This window comes from Myotis brandtii, unplaced genomic scaffold (genome assembly GCF_000412655.1).
Source record: "Myotis brandtii unplaced genomic scaffold, ASM41265v1 scaffold8, whole genome shotgun sequence".
Taxonomy (NCBI): Eukaryota; Metazoa; Chordata; class Mammalia; order Chiroptera; family Vespertilionidae; genus Myotis; species Myotis brandtii.
In genome coordinates, this window is record NW_005371219.1 from 1,751,971 (window position 1) to 1,769,873 (window position 17,903).

Consider the following 17,903-nt stretch of genomic DNA (forward strand, 5'->3'; position numbering starts at 1 on the left):
GTATGGTTTCCTCTTTCCTCCTAGTTGTAGAACTTCCACTCAGCCAGCCTTCCTGTGGTTCTGGATGATGTCCGTTCCGTCTTTTAGTTGTATTTTTGAAGTGGTTGTTCGAGGCAGCAAACTCCGGCGTTAACCTATGCCGCCATCTTGGTTTTTCCTTGAATCCAGTTTTTATGAGTATCAGAGGATATTTCCCTGGCAATCATACAACCTAGAATGTAATTCTAGTTTTGCTTTATGTGAAAAACCTTGTGGAGATCATTACTGATCTCTGGGGCTTAATTTCATGATATGTAAAATGGCAGGATTAAATGAGATATAAAGTTTTGTGCATATATGGAAATTAAGCCAGATTTGGGTCCATCTATTGACTCTGCAAAGTCATTTCATCTTGGTGGTTTGTAAATCTGTATTTCTGTGTTGGGAGTCGAGGGAATGAGCTCTCTCTTTTGGCCTGTTTCTCTCCTATGACAGATGGGCTTTCATTGTTTAAGAGGGAAGAAATTTGATAGTCATGGCTCACATGCAGTCATCATGGTCAAGTGGTTTGCTGGCTGAAGGCTCCACAGCATCTGCTCTTTAACCATGTGTGTGCATGTGTGTGTGTGTGTGTGTGTGTGTGTGTTTGAGTGTGTTTGAGAAAGGGTCGGGGGGGAGGGGAGGAGAGGTATATATTGCAGGGCTGGGCCCAGAGAATCTCCCCTGTAATCTTGTGTGTGTGCATGTATACATGATGTGTTGCAGAGTAGATTTTCTGTGATTATCTTTACCAGAATCAGAAAGGAAATGGAGATGCCAGCGGTTCTCAACCTGTGGGTCGCGACCCCTTTGGCAGTCGAACGACCCTTTCACAGGGGTCGCCTAAGACCATCCTGCATATCAGATATTTACATTACGATTCATAACAGTATCAACATTACAGTTATGAAGTAGCAACGAAAATAATTTTATGGTTGGGTCACATCATGTGGAACTGTATTTAAAGGGCCAGAAGGTTGAGAACCACTGTGCTAGACGGTCAAAACTAATAGGTGTCCATTTTAGGTAATGACATTTTAAAATTTAGTTTCTGAAGCTTATTCATCAGTACAGTCAATAAACATACAAAGGAATAAGCTGTGATTGGGGAACTTTTCTATTAAGGGTTGCTGAAGGAAAAATAAAATCAATTTTTATTTTAAAATAAACATTTTAATATTTTAAGGATGTGACATACAAATAATTCTATTAATCTCTTAAGATTACCTAAAGCATAAAAATTCAATAAATAATAAAGCCAACCGGGCCAGTGTAGATCAGCGGCTCAGCAGTCAAACATCACCCATGAACCAAGAGGTTGCAGATTTGATTCCTATCAGGACACATGCCCGGGTTGCAGGCTCAATCCCCAGTAAGAGGCATGCAGGAGGCAGCCAATCAATGTTTCTCTCTCTCTGTCTCACCCTTCCTCTCTCTAATCACTAAAAACATTTTAAAAACAACACAAAACACAAAAAAACTTTAGTTCCTTGTATATTTCACTGCAAAGTTTACCCCAGTTTATATATTTGAAAGGACTCACCAAACTCCACAGAGCAATCTCAAAGTAAGGCTTTTATTTAAAGTCAAAGGATGTGGTGCAGTGGGACAAATAAGGCATGCAAGACTTCTGACAGATGCCCATATGCAAGCCATACGTGCACATATGGATTGTGCTGAGTCTCCTAGCTCCAATTACAAAGACCTGACTTCTAGGAAAGCAAAGAGAAACTGTTAAGGAAGCCCTTTAAATAATAAAGCCAAACCAGTTAAACCAATTGCCAATCTTCAGTAAAGCAATTACACTGGGTCACAAGGGAAGTTTGGGGAGTTTTGGACCTTAAACAAGCACATCATAAATCCCACTGCCTTTAGCCAAGAGTCAAAAACCAGATATGTACCCTGGCCGGTGTGGCCCAGTGCTTAGAGCGTCAATCTGTACACTGAAGGATCATGGGTTCAATTCCGGTCAAAGGGCACATACCTGGGTTGCAGGTTCCATCCCAGGCCTGGTCAGAGCACCTACGTGAAGCAACCAATTTATGTGTCTCTCTCACATCCGTGTTTCTCTCTTTCTCCCCCTTTTTCCCTCTCTTTCACTCTCTCTTAAAAAACAATGCAAAAAATAACCTCAGGTGATGATAAATAAAACAAACAAAAAGGCAACCAGTTATGTATGTGTATCTAATCCAACTGTACATCAATTCTGTCATTACATGAATTAAGGAAAGAATATCCTCCCCATTTCAGACTAGTGTTAGTAACTGTCATTCTCCAGTTTGAGTCATTTTTTTTTTCTTAGAACATCGCTGTTCAATAGAAATATATTGTGAGCTGTATGTATAATTTTTAAATTTACTAGTAATCATACTAATAGTAAAAACAAACAGGTTTTTCAGTTTAGACCCACCCTTTGACCTTTCCTCCCTAGAGATAATATGTAGGCTCAGTTGTATTTCAGCTTCAGGCCCAGAAAAGCAGCAAAATCTCAGGTCCAGCTGCATTGGATATAACCCCTGCCCTGGTGCCAACCAACCAATCAATCAGCGGAGACCCTGGACCCTTAAAGGACACATCTGGAAAGCTTCTGAATGTTCTATTGAGGTCTCCCTCTGGGACCTCTCCTAAAATCTCCACCCTTGAAACTCACTGCACTCTCCATCCTCCTCACCATTTCCTCCTCCCCTCCAGGCACATCACCCTTACCTTCCTCACTTCTAAGCTCCAAGAGCCCTTCCTTTGCCTCTATAACTTGTTTCCTAAACCAATTTCTTCTATGAATTACTTCTTCTACCTCTGTGATTTTCTAAATGTCCTCTTAAAAAAAAAGGTAAAATGAATTTTATTTATTTTTAAATGTGTTTATTGATTTTAGAGAGAGAGAGAGATAGAAACATTGATGAGGAACATCAATTGGCTGCCTCCTGCCCCCCCCCCCCCCCCCCCCCCCCCCTAACACATCTTAACTTAGACTACATTTCAGTCTCAGTAGTTACGTGCGAGTGGTGGACATCAGCTGTAGCCTGAGAGCATAATTGCTGCACACAACTGTATCAGTTAAAAATGTGCTCTGCATTCTAAATGAAAAATTAAAAACTTAGGAAGCATTCATTTTTAATACATCTTCATTCATTCATTCAATAGACATTTATTGATCACTTACTCTGTACCAGAGATTAAATACTGGGTATATATTGCCCTTGAAGAACTCATAGACCAGTGAATAAAAATGATCTATAAAACTGATAACTATTACATTATAGTAAATGCTGAAAAAAGCATGCGTAATATGATGTGGAAACAGAAGTAGTAAGTAAGTTTTTGGATAAAGCATATGTAGGAAGATTTCACAAATTCAGATTATATGAGCTTGATCATAAAGGATGAGTGGGTGTTATAAGATAAAAAAAGAACATAAATTGTCATTTTAGTCAGGCGGTACAAAGACATAATAAAAAACACAGTGTTCTTGGAAAATTGCGAATAGTTTAATATGACCAGAGTTTAAACTTCCTTTGGGAAAGTAGCAGGAAACACAGAGAGAGAGACATATCAAGACATGAATATATGTCATAATATGCTAAAGAGTTTGGCTTTCATGATGGTGACCTGGTAAATGATTTTACCGTGACATTTACATTTTGGCAATATTACTTGAGCTAAGGGCAGAAGTGGGAGGCCATTGCATTAGTGGGGAACCATTGCATTAGTAAATAATAAATAATGAAGAGTTCATTTGTGACAGCAAATAGGAAAAACTGGACATACCTGAATAAAATGTTGGAATTAGAATCAATAGGACTTGGACCAATTAATTCATTGTGACTGAGTGGCTTATGGGAGTGGGAAGCAGGGCATAGTAAGAGACAAGAAGAAATCATATGTGATGTTGAGGTTTATGTGATTTATCCAGTGAAGTTTTGTAATTAACTAGATATTTTTAACAATTTACTAAGGTAATTCACAGGCAGTTGAAAGAACATGCGCAGATTTTTGCTACTCAGGTGGCATAGCAAGTAAGAAGTAAAATGACACCTAGTGGTGAAATCTGGTGATCTTGTAAGCATCCTTTAATTGACATATGCTTTATAAAATACTAGAGGCCCAATGCACGAAATTTGTGCAAGAGTAGGCTTTCCTTCCCCTGGCTGCCAGCTCCGGCTTCCCTCCAGCACCTGGGACCCGGGCTTCCCTCTGGCCACCAGCAGGCACCCGGGACCTGGGACCCGGGCTTCCCTCGTAGCCCCAGCTTCATCCGGAAGGTCGTCAGGAAGGACATCTGATCTAATTAGCATATTATGCTTTTATTATTATAGATTAGCTAGTGCCTTATTACTTGATTTGACTTAGAAAATGGTTAATCTTGGATTACTGATAAATGAATTAACCTTTCTGAAACATAAGCAATAATTGGTGAAATACCAATTGTATTGGGGGGTGGGGGTGGGGGTGGAAACACTGTATGCACATCAAAAGGACTAACTACCAAGCAGGATTAGTGAAGATCACTATAAAAACTGTAACATTTTTGATTTACAGAGATAATGAAACTATGCTGTTAGTATTCTAATAGGGGATGGAAAAAAGTTTACTTATAAAGAAATAAAAATTAAACTGCTTTAAACTTTATTATAAGTTTATTATAAGAGCAATGTCAAAAGACTATTAAGCAAACAAAAAGTTAAGAATTTTGTACCTAGCCAAGTTTTATGCAAGATATATAAGCTCAGATTTGAAAAGGTTTCAGCAAATAAAACACCCAATATCCTTCTTTAAAAATTCTTCTAGCCACTGAAAGGTTACCAGCGAATATTGAAATAAGTTAAATTGAGTTATATCTGAATCATTGTTTTACTTTATTAAAAGTATGTTACAATAATTTTTGAAAGCAAATGTAAAATTGAATCTGTAATTCCAAATTATATCAGTCTGACACTCCCATTAGAGCTTTGGGTGGTAGAAGATAAAAGTCTGATGCTGGCCTTCTTCAGAGCAAACATTTAAATGCTTTACTGGAAGGTCCTATGTTTCTCAACAGATTGAAATAGAGGTTGATGTTCTTACATTTCTTATACAGCACAAGGGACTTCTTTTCATATTTAAACCTCCTTTTTGCCTTCATACCTTTCTTTTTTCCTCAATTCCCTCTTCCACCTCAACAATCTAGTCTTCTCTCCCAGCAGTCCTTTTCAGTCCCTTAGTCTGGTGTTCTACTTACCTCCATCACTAGTCACTTCTTGGTTCTTATATGTTGGGGTGCCAGAGGTTTAAGATTCCACTGCACCATCATTTCTATGTAACGAAGAAGTGATCGAAGTGATCCCCTAGGATCTTAAGGCAAGATTAGATGCTCCAATACCAGTTGGCATGCACGTGTTTATAAAAATTTCATGTAATAAAGGTGACATTTTATATTAATGGGGAAAGCTACAATGCTACACTTTAGATATGTACACTTTATTCTCTGGCAGTTATAGCTCAAAATATTAAATTTGCACTGAGATGACTGATAATGTATTAATTAAACAGAGGAAAAGTAACTTCCCTATACCAAAACATACTTTGGAAATCAATAATTACATATAATAAATGAAATATAAAGCAATTACAAGAAATTGCAAAGAAAATGTATATGATTTTTATGTGGAGAAGGACTTCCTAAGCAAGAAACCAAAGATGGGAAAGACAAGAAGTCTGATAGGTTTTTCTAGACATGTAGACATACATGCGTACCTCATACACAAATGGGATCATACTATACCAGTCCCTTCTCCCTCAACCTTTAACCACATTTGCAGCCCAATCCCCTTTCCTGCCCTAACAGCTAAGCTATGTTAAAAATTGTACAGGTGTTCTTCTAAACTATATATATTTCTAAAATCACACATACTAATAATTTATAAGCATGATTTTTTTGTTATTGTTTTACATAAAGTAGAATTATATTGGGATTCTTTTGCATCTTGTTTTTCTTAATCCACTGTACTTTAGGAATCTCTCCCATGTCATCTGGCATAACTCTTAATTTCTTCATTTTAATGGCAATTCCAAATTAATGGGCATTCACTTTGTTTTCAGTTCTTGATCCCTACTGATTATGCTGCCATTACTATCCTGTACACATTTTATAGAAATTGTTCTCAGTTCCTAATCAATGTTCTCAGACTGCTTTCAAAAAAAGGCTGTGCCCTCTATATTTCTACTAGCCATGAGTTTCTCTTCTCTAGGGTTCCTGACAGCAGTAGCTCCCATTTAATTTTTTAACTTTCTGTTTGCTCAAGGTCTCAAAGTTGTCCAGAGAGAGATGAGTGACAGGGACCTTGGCCTTCTCCTTTCTCAGGTTTTCCTGGGCATGAACACAGCCTTGCACATGTATGCAGCCTTTATGATCCCCAGGAATATGTCTAGTTTTGGAGGATTTTCTTTTAAATTCCTACCCAGGCTCTTTCTTATGTATTTCAATTGGAACCACAGCCTTAGGCAGCTGGATATTGCCAGCAGATTGCTATTATTTCTGTGATGCCCTGCAGGGTAGGGTATTTTGTCTCTCTGAGCTGATGTCTGTATCAAGTAAAATTGCACAGCACCTTGGGAGTATAGTTTTCCAAGCAGCTGCAAGTTGGGACAAAATGTTGATTGTGCTCCAGGGAAGCTGGTTTTATTGGAACTGCAAAAGAAAAAAACAACAACAACAACAACAAAAACGAGTCCTCTGTGTTTGCTGATACCTTTTCCTATCTTTACCTGGCCACCTAGCTAGGAGTGAATGGGCTGGGAATAGCATTCCATCAAAATGTTTCAGTCCTCCTTGTCTCTGAGGTGCAGTTGTTTTTATTGAGTAGACAATGTTCCACTCGTTTTGTGGCTTTGGTTAATTTCCAGAGTTTTGAAGAATTTAACTTTAGTTGTTTTGCTAGTATTTCAATTTCTGTGGGAAGTGAGATCACGGAGGTCTGTACTGTCATTCTGGAAGTTACTCTCATTTCCTTGTTTCCTTAGCTGTTCATAGGCATTGAGTCCACAATGTGAACTTCAAGGTCATTTTATTCAAATCAAGAAAGGCTTTGGGGATCCTAATTACATTACATTTATGAATTAATTTTTGGAAGAATTGATATTTTGGGATTTTAAGTTTTCTTAACTGGAAACATGACAAGACTGATAGATTTCATTATTTAAATGTGTACATTTAAAAATACTTAATTTCTTAAAACTGCTAAGAATTCAGTTACAAATGACACTAGGGAAAATTTTAGCAATATATGATAGATACAATGTTAATGACCTTTGAGTATTAAATTTATTTTTAAATATGGAAATTACATACAAACATGGGTAAAAGATATAAGCTATTTTTAAAAGAAGAAATACAGATGACCAATAAGCCTAAGAATATTTAGGGATTAAAAATACAAATTAAAATGAGATACCCTTTTCACCTACCAAGTCAGAAAAAAAAAATGTTTGGATAAGGTGTGGCAAAATACTACATTGCTGATGGAAGTGTAAATTGGTACAGTCTTTCTGGAATACAGTTCTACTCAGATGTCCCTTTTTTAGGAATTAATCCAAAGGGAAAATTATTAATTATTCATTTATTAAATAGTTACTAAACACCCACTGTATGCCAAACAATGTTTGTCACCAGGTATATACATCAGCAGAAAGCACAGAAACCTTTGCCTTCATGTAATTTATATTCTTGTTGGTGAGGCAAACAAACAAATGAAATATAAAAGTCTATTAGAATAAGATAGGTACTATGGGGATGGGGAAACTGAGAAGAAAGATAAATGTTGGGGTAGTAGTGTGTGTTTGGGATCTAAGAAAAATATTGCTTAAAATGATTAATCTCTAAGAAATGGGCACAGATGTCATATTTTCTTTATATGTTTCTAAATTGTTTCTATAATGAACTTGTAGAAATAGATAACAGAAATCAACAAATATATTTTTTAAGTACTCAAAATTTTTGGACAGTATGAGTCCCTGACACATTTTAAAGCAGCCTTCTAGATATTACAACAGATGGATTTTATTTCAGGAGAATAAATATAAATGGATTTATTAGCATAGGGTTTAGCCTGTCACACTTGGGTAAAAATCTGATTTATATTTCTTTTCCTCAAATTTGGCTATCTTAAACTTGAATTCATTGAGCAAATTGAAATTTTATTTTTCTTTTCTGAAATTAAGAACACTGAGAAGACTATCAATTTCTCTTACTAGAATTATATTGCATAAATGTTGTTACAAAATTATTCATTTTATTTACTTTTTAGCACTGAATTTCAAGCAGTAAATTTACTTGGTTATTTAAAATATTTTGTATTAAATACTTAAACCAGAATCACTTTTTAATGTTTCATGATGGATTTCATTATATTTCACTTTCATTTTATAATATCAATGTAAGAATTTAGAGTAACTTAGAATTTTAGAATTTAATACAGGAAATATATTTTAGGAAAACAGTTAAAGGATGGGAAGAAGCCAGAACCATGCAAACCTATCCTCAAGGTGGAATTCAAAACGTCTAGATCTGGGTAAGATTTTATTTCATTGCCAATATTCATTGTATATAATTGCTCAAATAGCACTGAAGGCTAAAGACCTACTTTAGAATGGTCTATCTCTTAAATTTCACGCTTTCTTTATTTCACAAAATAACTAAAATTGGTAAATTTAGGATAAAATCCATTTTTGTGTTTTCTCTGTCTTTAGCAGTTTTGCTATATATCCTGGAAGGTATGAATTATTTTTCTTATCAAACTTCATACATTCTGTTAGATTAGTCTTCAGTTAACATAGAGTTTATTCACTACTGAAAATTGCGAAATAGTAATGAAGAAAAAATGATTTAAAATTAACCTATTGATATTATATATATTAACTGTGAAATTTTATATGTATTCCTCAAAACTTAAATCTCATAAGAATATTTGGCAGTTCCAAAAATAAGTACAGTTTAATATTAAAGGAAATTAGTTGAATTTGAAGACATTGATTGCCTCTATATATAAATTAAATATAAGAATTAAATGGTTTTTACACTTTATATATCTCACATATATTTTTTGTTTGCACCAAATGTTATATTTTAAAATATAATTTTGGAAAAAAAATTTAATTTATTTTTTTAATTCCACATCTCTTTACACTTTAAAGCAGTTCTTTTACTTATGTTCTAGTTTCCCAGAAAAAGCATGTGGTTTTACTTCTATAGCCATGTAAGAGAGTGAACTTATGTAGTATATATAGTCCAGCAGCTCTCAAATTTTCGTTCTTAGATTGATATTCCCCCACCCCCCTACCCCCGATCCTCTTTAGCCTTCCTCTGGAATCCAGCAGATATACTGTGTTCTGACAATAGGTTGAATGTACTTTAAGAGAAGTAGCATGGGCTTAATTGACTATGGCGTCCCTTACTGTGTGACCTTTGGCACAGAGCTATTTGACTTTGTGCTTTAGTTTCCTCATTGATGACATAAATGTGATAATAGGTCAAATGGTTGTTGTGATAACTTGAGATAATTGTGTATTTAAAACATTTCACACAGTGCCTACCTAGCACATAATAAACTTTCTATAAATGGTTGCCCTTATTTTTATTAGGAAACTTCCTACTATCAATTGTTTCTTTTATTTGCTACATTTGTCCACTGGCAAAGGAACATAAATAGTAAAAGTATGGCAGAAAAGGAAGTGAGGGGGGAATGAGACAGAAAAAAATCCCTGTATTTATAATACAACATAAAATGAATTGTCTAAACATTTAAACCAACAGTCCTAATTATCTTCTAAATTACCTGTTCATTTTAACAGATATTGATTGGCAACAACAAAGGCAAAAGTCCAGGGAAGATTTTTTTTTCTCTCTCTTTGTTCCCATTTTTACTCCTGTATAATGGTAATAATTATGAGTTCCCAGTTTCTTCCAGGATGTTAGCAATACTTTTCCTTTTATAGGATCTAGAAAGAAAAAAAAAAGTCTAGCTGTTTTGTGTGCATTTGTAGATTCTATAAAACAAATCAATATGATCATCCCCTTATAACAGTCTTCTCCAGCTTTCCAATTTCTTTTTCCACGTTAGGACATTCATAAGTTAAACGAATTATTTTTTCTTATTCCATGGCCTCTTTCCTTGACATAGGTCCTTAGAATTCGAATGTGTAGCCCATGTTGACAATTACTGCACTACCCGCTCCCACCTAGAGCAGAATCACCCTCAGTTGAGTAAGCTAGACAGCTCTCACTTTTTTCCTGTTCCTAGCAAGTGTCTTGGGCAGATGCCAACAGAATGTGTGTTCTATTAGTTCCTGTTGACAAATGACCAAAGTTTATTAGAAGAGCCATCCTTCCCTCCTAGGATCTTCTACATTTTCTTCTCTTTACCTGGAAATCATTTTAGGCACAATTCCCTCCCATCCTTTATAGCTCAGCATAAATGTCACTACTTTTAAAGATGTTTTGGCCATGTTGACTAGGTTGGGTACCCCAGTAGTATACTCTCAAGCCTCGCTTTATCTTTTCCTTTCTAGAACTTATTCTGGTGATTAATAATGTGAGTATTTGATCAATGTATGTCTTCAGCTCAGTGAAAGCATGGGACATAACTGTCTCACTTGTAATTGTCCAGCTCCTAGCATAGTGTTACTGAAAGTGAGGAAGAAAATGATAGGCTGGTGTTTAGAAAAACATATCCATAAAGAATTAGCTTTTACCTGTTCATGATAAAGCGTAGTTTAACTCTGCAGCATAGGTAATCAAGATGGGTAATTTTTACTTTCTAATAAAATAAAGTATATATTATACCAGGACAGATCAGACATAGGGAACAGTGACAATATCATTAATATAGCATTTTAATACTCTTGTTATCAAAGATATGGCTATATTCTTTACATGGCCAGTGCTTTTTAAAAAGTCTAAAGTATAATGTTGATTCTTTAAAGGTTGTTTCTTTAAAAAATGAATGTGACTTGGGTGTGAAGTGCCGCAGGGAATGGTGCTGGAGAGGAGTGATAAAGAGAGTGAACTCGAACTGAACCACCTGGGTCTCAACAGCTCTTCACTCATTGTGCAGTCTTGGGAAATTAACTGAGTTTTCTGTGCCTCTGAGAACAGTAATATCTATCTCACAGAATGGTTATGAAGATTAAACAAATTTATATAAAGCATTTGGAACATACTCTTTAAACCAGTTGTCTCACATATCAATTGTCTCAAATAGCATTTGATAACCTCTAAAAAACCTATAAAATGTAATTATTCTCTGATTTTGCATTCACAAAGCAGGTGTCTGAGTGGCAAGGTTGACCAGCCTTTATAATAGTTAAAGAACCTCATTAACATTCTTCCCAAGCTTGAGAAACACTGTGATTTAGGGCAGTGATTTATTTATTTATTTATTTTTAGACATCAGGTAATGGTGTTCAGTTAGTGGGTTGTGAAAATAATTTTGTTGATTGTGACCATTGATTGTTAACTTACAGACTAGAATAGGAAATAGAGTGCACTGTACATTTTAAGGGTAAGTATTGGTCATGAAACTTTTGTTCAGTTGTATACATTTATGTATCTGTATATTGTGTTATGAAGTAAAATGCACTTCTTACAATGCGTCATAATCATAATATTTGAAAACCCCTGATTAGTAGAAATAACTCAGATTTGGGGTCCAAATCCCAGTTCTGCCACTTACTGTATTCAGCAAGTTGCTTAACCTCCTTGACTGTCTCTCCTTACCTCCGTGATATAGGGACAGTAATTCTAGCTTCATGACATTGTTGTGAAGAACTAAAAGAAATACAGTGTGTTTGGCACATGGTAGGTGTTTGATTAAATTCTAGTTCCTTTTCTCCTCTAATTCTACACTTTCTTTTCACTTGTGGACAACACAAGAAGTTGTAGGCAAGGCCAGATTTTCAACAAGAAGCAACTCTGGATGGGTTCAAGTTTTCAAACAGGTACTCCATTGAACTCCTGGGAGTTCTGCACTACATGCACATCATTAGAAGAGTGAGTTTCTCTTAGGAAATGGACCACCATTAGACATTCACCAGTTTTGAGGGAAGCATCTCTATTAGGGAACCTTAAAGTGTATATAATCATAATATAATTTGGCAATTTAGTTACATTTGGAGAATCACAACTAAAAGATGTATCCCCTTTTATCATAACACTTGCTGTGGCAAACTTTTTCTGTATGGAGCCAGAGAGTATATATATTTAGGCCTAGAAGGCCATATGGGTGTCTGTTACAACTACTCAACTCTGCCATTGTAGTGCAATAGCAGACATAGGCAGTTCATAAATGAATGAATGCAACTGTGTTCCAATAAAACTTTATTTACGGACAGTGAAATTTGAATTTGATATAGTTTTCATGTGTCATTAAATACTTTTCATTTGTGTATTTTCTCAACTATTTAAAAATGTAAAAACCATTCTTAGTTTTCAGACCATACAGAAAGAGGCAACAGGCCATAGTCTGCTGAGCCTTTATATGCACACACATACACACACATGATATATGTATTTAAGTTTATCTTTAAGGAAAACTTTTGGGGTTTTTGTACTTCCCCTACCCTCTCTGGTGCCAGAACGTGGTTTAGAAGATAAGGTGATTTATTTTATTTTATGTTTTCTGTCATCTTTCTCCCCTCTATGCCCTTTTCCAGCTATACCCCCTTCCCCTCGCACTCACAACACTCTTTTCTTAAGTTTTAATTTTACATGTGAGCTAAAAGCTGTAGGTGGATTACCTGTATAAGAATATGAAAAAACACAGACTAAAAGCTCAGGGTACATTTGTGATATTCTGGTTCTGAAAATATCTAAGTCTATTTTAATAACATTCTCAAACTTGCTACAAACTTTCTCTACTGTTCCTAGGGACTTGTTTCCAATGAAAGAATCCTAACTTTCTGAAGCCCCAAAGCAAACACCCTTCTCTATAAAGATTGTTGTAGCAGATGAGGACATTGAAGCAGAGAGGTTGAGCAACTTGTCTAGGGACATGCAGCTCATAAGCTGAAGAGCCCAGATTTAATTAAGTCTGTGCTCTTAACCACGCTACACTTCCTTTTTAATGAAACCTACTCTCTGTTTACATTTACCACTAATCCTCAAGATTAAGCCATAGCAGCAAGAAGAGAAACTCATTTGGACACCATGCCTGCTTTCCAAAGAGCAGTTTTCTTTTGCTTTGTCTTAGCAATGCTTATGTCCTTACTTGAGACAAAAATAGCATTTTACATCTTGAACTCAAGACCCTTACTTAAATGGCTTGGCTTCTAAGCACCAAGAAGAAAAATATTCGTAGGTGAAGTGAATATCCATTATTTGCTTACTATATGCCAGGTATTCTGCTACGCAATTTGCATTGGTTGTCTTTTGTAATTCTCATAACTGCACTATGGAATGGGTACTTTTATTGTCTCCATATAGATATTGAGTCATAGAGCGCTTAAGTTAAATTAGCTTGCCCTGAGAAGTTACAGAGCTGGAATTTGAGCCCAGGCTGTCTCTGGAGCTGGAGTTCTTAATCAGGACACAGTATTCTCACAGATAGTGTGGGCTAGGATAGAACTGTCCTAACAATTCACAAGTCACTCAGTTTTGCCGAGAACTGGACTCGCTTTAAAATTTCCTAGTTTATCAGAACGTCTTTAATTTAACATTAATTAAGTCATACTCAGTACATGTATTCCCACTATTGTGAACTGAGAGCCTATTTATGCCTCTATGAGGCTGGATAATTAAATGCAAGTAACCCTAGCTACTCAGAGGAGAGCTTCATAGATCATTTCTAGGATACAAATTTAATTCTAAATTGATGAAGTCTAGATTAGATTTTACGGTATCTCCTTGGATCATGATACTTGGTCTTAGCAATTGTTCAGGAAAAATCTACAGGAAGATTTATAAATAATTGCCCCTAATGGGGGAAGACCTCTTTGAATCCATAGACTTAAAATTTCAAAGGCCTCATGAGATAACCTTCCTGGTTTTCATATTAATTTTACTATGTTAGAAAGTTTCTATCTTAAATTACCTAATTCTCATTTTACCACTGTCTTCAGAGACAGTTATTCTTAAGATTCTCCCAGATTTATCTTTATTATCTTCATTCTCTCAAAACTAGAACAGTTTCTCCCACTCTTATTCTTCAAACCTTACACCTATTTAGGATAAGTTATTCACTTTCTTAATCGTAAGATAATATTTGACTTAAAATAACATAACATTTTTATGGTATAATTCACATAACTCGAAAACTAAGACTGCTAGATTGAGAGCTCTGTCTTCTGACAGTAGAATACCTCATTTAATACCTATATAAGTTATGTGGTATTTACTGAGTTTTGTCCACTGCTTCTTATCAGTTTAAAGTGCTGAGATCCCTCTATTGTAAAACTTTCCCCTGTATTAGTTTTTAATTCATATTGCTAAATTAAAACTGCTATCACATATTTTAAGTATACTGGTATAAAAATTATTTTTAAGATCATTGGCAAGTTTCACTTGTTAACTTTGTTTGAGCCCACGAAGTACATTCAGCCATTGGTGATTGCTACAATGGAGGTGATGTGGCTTAAGTGTAAGAAAAAGGAGCACATGCAGAATCATTCTCTGATAGTTCAGAACCCTTTAGAGCCAAGGCTCCCAGGACTGTTATTTTATCATGAAAGATACCAAAATAACAAGTTAGAAAGGAGGACTAGTAGATTCTGAACAGGAAAAAAAAAGGGGGAGATCATAGGATATCATGTCCCAAAGTGTTTAGAGAGACTCTGTAAGTTAAGCATTGCTATAGAAAGATGATTAGAATTATAATAGAAGAAAGATTAGAAGATATATATATAGTAGGAAGAATTAATTTGTAAGCGTACTTATTAACCTCATTTCAAACATAAGCCAGGATGTAGGGGCATTCCAGGAAAAGAAATGGTGGTTTCACAATAGAAATTACTAGTTTAAAACATGTATTCAGTGAATTCAGCAATAGATGTAAGTAGCAATTATGTGTCACAGAAAGAGTAAGACTAAGATTTTTGTTTTTACTTTAAGGAAGACCTCTATATGACTAATGTCAGAAAAGAAAGGCCGTTGGCATCAGAGACACTGGAAATGAAAAGGGAATAATTTTGTGAGAAAGACTTTGAGTGAATTTTTACAATGAGTATAGAGTACTGACAGAGAAAATAACTTTCTTTTTTAAATACCAAAGGTATTGTCATGTCCAGATACATTCTTCTAGAAACATTTTTGGCCACAGAACCAAAAGTCTTAGGATTAAGATAACTTTGGGGTACTGATATGGAACACTGAAGTAGGGGAAGAAGATGCAAGAATAAAAAATGTCATAGAGGGGAGCATGCTGGCTATAGGATGGAGTGAAGTGGGAGAATTAAATGATGGAAAATGAGACTTTTGGACTCTGCTGCAATGAGCAGCACTTAGTATAAATGCTTGTTGAACAGGTGAGTCACTTCATTTAAATAGTTATTTTTTAAAATATATTTTATTGATTTTTTTACAGAGAGGATGGGAGAGGGATAGAGAGTTAGAAACATCGATGAGAGAGAAACATCGATCAGCTGCCTCTTGCACAACTCCTACTGGGGATGTGCCCGCAACCAAGGTACATGCCCTTGACCGGAATCGAACTCGGGACCCTTTAGTCCGCAGGCCGACGCTCTATCCACTGAGCAAAACCGGTTAGGGCTAAATAGTTATTCTTGAGTGGCCTAGGAAGCAGAAAGTTCTTCAGAATAAAGTACATTTTAGCAGTGCTTGAATAGAGTGTAATGACAAATACAGAAATATCTTTAAAACTGGAAAACTATTTTCATGGTATTTCAGAGGAAAAATGTATTATTTTAAAAATGTATAATTTATCTCATGTGTAACCAGCATTAATATTGTATTCTCTGGAGTGTTTTTGGAAGTATCCAGGTGTTTTCTTTGTGTTTTTTTAAGTTTAATTTAATTTAATAAAATTCTCACAAGAGAAGCATATTACCTGTAATTCTACTATTCTAAAATAATTTTTATCATTTGTTCATTTTCCCTAAGTTTTTGTTGTTGTTGTTGTTGTTTTGTTTTTTAGCTACACATTCACTTTCACTTGATTATATTCCTAGAGCACATTCAGTTTGGTATTTTTTTCTCCATTACATTTTTAAAGTATTACTAGTTTTCACCAGTTTTTTTTCCCAATAGTTTTTAGGGCTGAGTACTTTAATATTATAAATAAAAATACAGTAGTGAACAAATTCTTTTTATAGTGTAGGTAGAACAGTAGTACAAATCTTCTGTTCAATTATTTCTTTATAAGAAATTTCCAGCTGTGAAATTTTTAAGATAAAAGATTTTTATGAATCTTGACAAATTGCCACATTTACTTTTTAAAAACATCTGTGGACATTTTAAATGACTGAGTATAAAATAAAACATTTTCACCAGTCTTATCAATGTGGGATGATTTTAATTTTATTCACTAACCTTCAAAATCAGCACTCATGCTTTAGAATTATCTTAAATTCTATAGCCACAATGTGAACTCCTAAATGATTACTCTTACCGGAAAGGGTGCAACCTGCTGTGATAATAGGGGGTTGAAGTTTTAATTTTTTTTTTGTATCTGTATACAAAGCCGCAGTGATTTATAGAAACTTTCCAATTTAATTTTATGCAATCATTCATCCAAGTATTGATGTTTTGGCTGGACCAGAAATAATGTGTATGTTTGTCTTTACCCCTCTATCTAGAAACTGACGCATGAGTTTTAACAAAATTAGTGTTAATGGTTGATATTCACTTGATAACAATGCTTTCATTTCTAAAATCCTAGAATAGAATTAAAAGCCTTATAGTTTTTTTTTAATGTGTATTATTTGTAAAAGGGCACATTTTATTTCAAAGCTAATTGTTTTCAAATTGTTACTTATTTGATAAGGCTATTCAAATATGCCCTTCTTATACCACCTCTAGTTTATTCATCCTACTACTGAAGTTTATCCTTAGCCTTCCTACAATTTCTTCTTTTAGAGCCATGCCTCTTCATCATCTAAATTGGTTCTCTGGCACATCCTTAAAGCTTTATGGATTGTTCAGCTAATCTAGATTTCTCAGCATTATTCATCCTAATCTACATTTTTTTTCATCCCTAAAAATGCTTTTGCTTATGATCTTTACATAGAGTGAATATCTTAGTTATGATTCACTGATTGTTTAGTACCTTTACTTGGCTGCTTATAATATATGTTAGTATCTAGTATGATTTAGATTATATCTTTCTAGAGGATAGGGATCAAATCCATGTAAGAACTTGTCTGGATTAGCAGACATTTAGTTTTGTCCAAAACATCCCTGGAGACATTAGGTCATTGCTAAAAAGTCCTTGCTGGCCCAGCTGGTGTGGCTCAGTGGTTGAGCATCAACCTATGAACCAGGAGGTCAAGGTTCAATTCTCGGTCAGGGCATGCCCAGGTTACCAGATCATGTCCAGGTTGTGGGACCAATCCCCAGTAGGGGGCATGCAGGAGGCAGGCCATCAGTGATTCTCTCTTATTATTGATGTTTCTTTCTCTCTCTCTCTCTCTCTCTCTCTCTCTCTCTCTCTCTCTCCTTCCTCTCTGAAATCAATAAAAAATATATTTTTTAAAAGTCCTTGAAATTTGGTCATATCTGCTCCCGTGTAAAATGTCCATTGAGACAATTGGTCCATGATTTGTTAAGAAGGGTTGTTGTTTCTTTAATTAAATCTTTATTGTTGAAAGTATTACATATGTCCCTTTTTTATTGTTTAATGTATTACGTAAGTCTCCTTTTTCCCCCATTGACCTCTCCCCGGCCGCCCCCAACCCCCAGCACG

General features: G+C 35.2%; 1 protein-coding gene across 8 annotated transcripts in view; it reads left to right on the top strand.

Moving 5' to 3' along the window:
* The window catches only part of STXBP5 (syntaxin binding protein 5 (tomosyn)), a 157,778-nt gene that overhangs the window by 68,224 nt on the left and 71,651 nt on the right, over positions 1–17,903 (top strand). For 5 of the 8 annotated variants that reach the window (XM_014531295.1, XM_014531296.1, XM_014531298.1 and 2 more), the window contains 2 exons: positions 8,486–8,564; positions 11,924–12,040. In XM_014531295.1, the coding sequence (XP_014386781.1) occupies positions 8,486–8,564; positions 11,924–12,040 (196 nt within the window). Of the gene's footprint in view, positions 1–8,485; positions 8,565–11,923; positions 12,041–17,903 lie in introns of those variants that run through there. The other 3 variants (XM_014531299.1, XM_014531301.1, XM_014531302.1) reach the window with 2 other exon arrangements.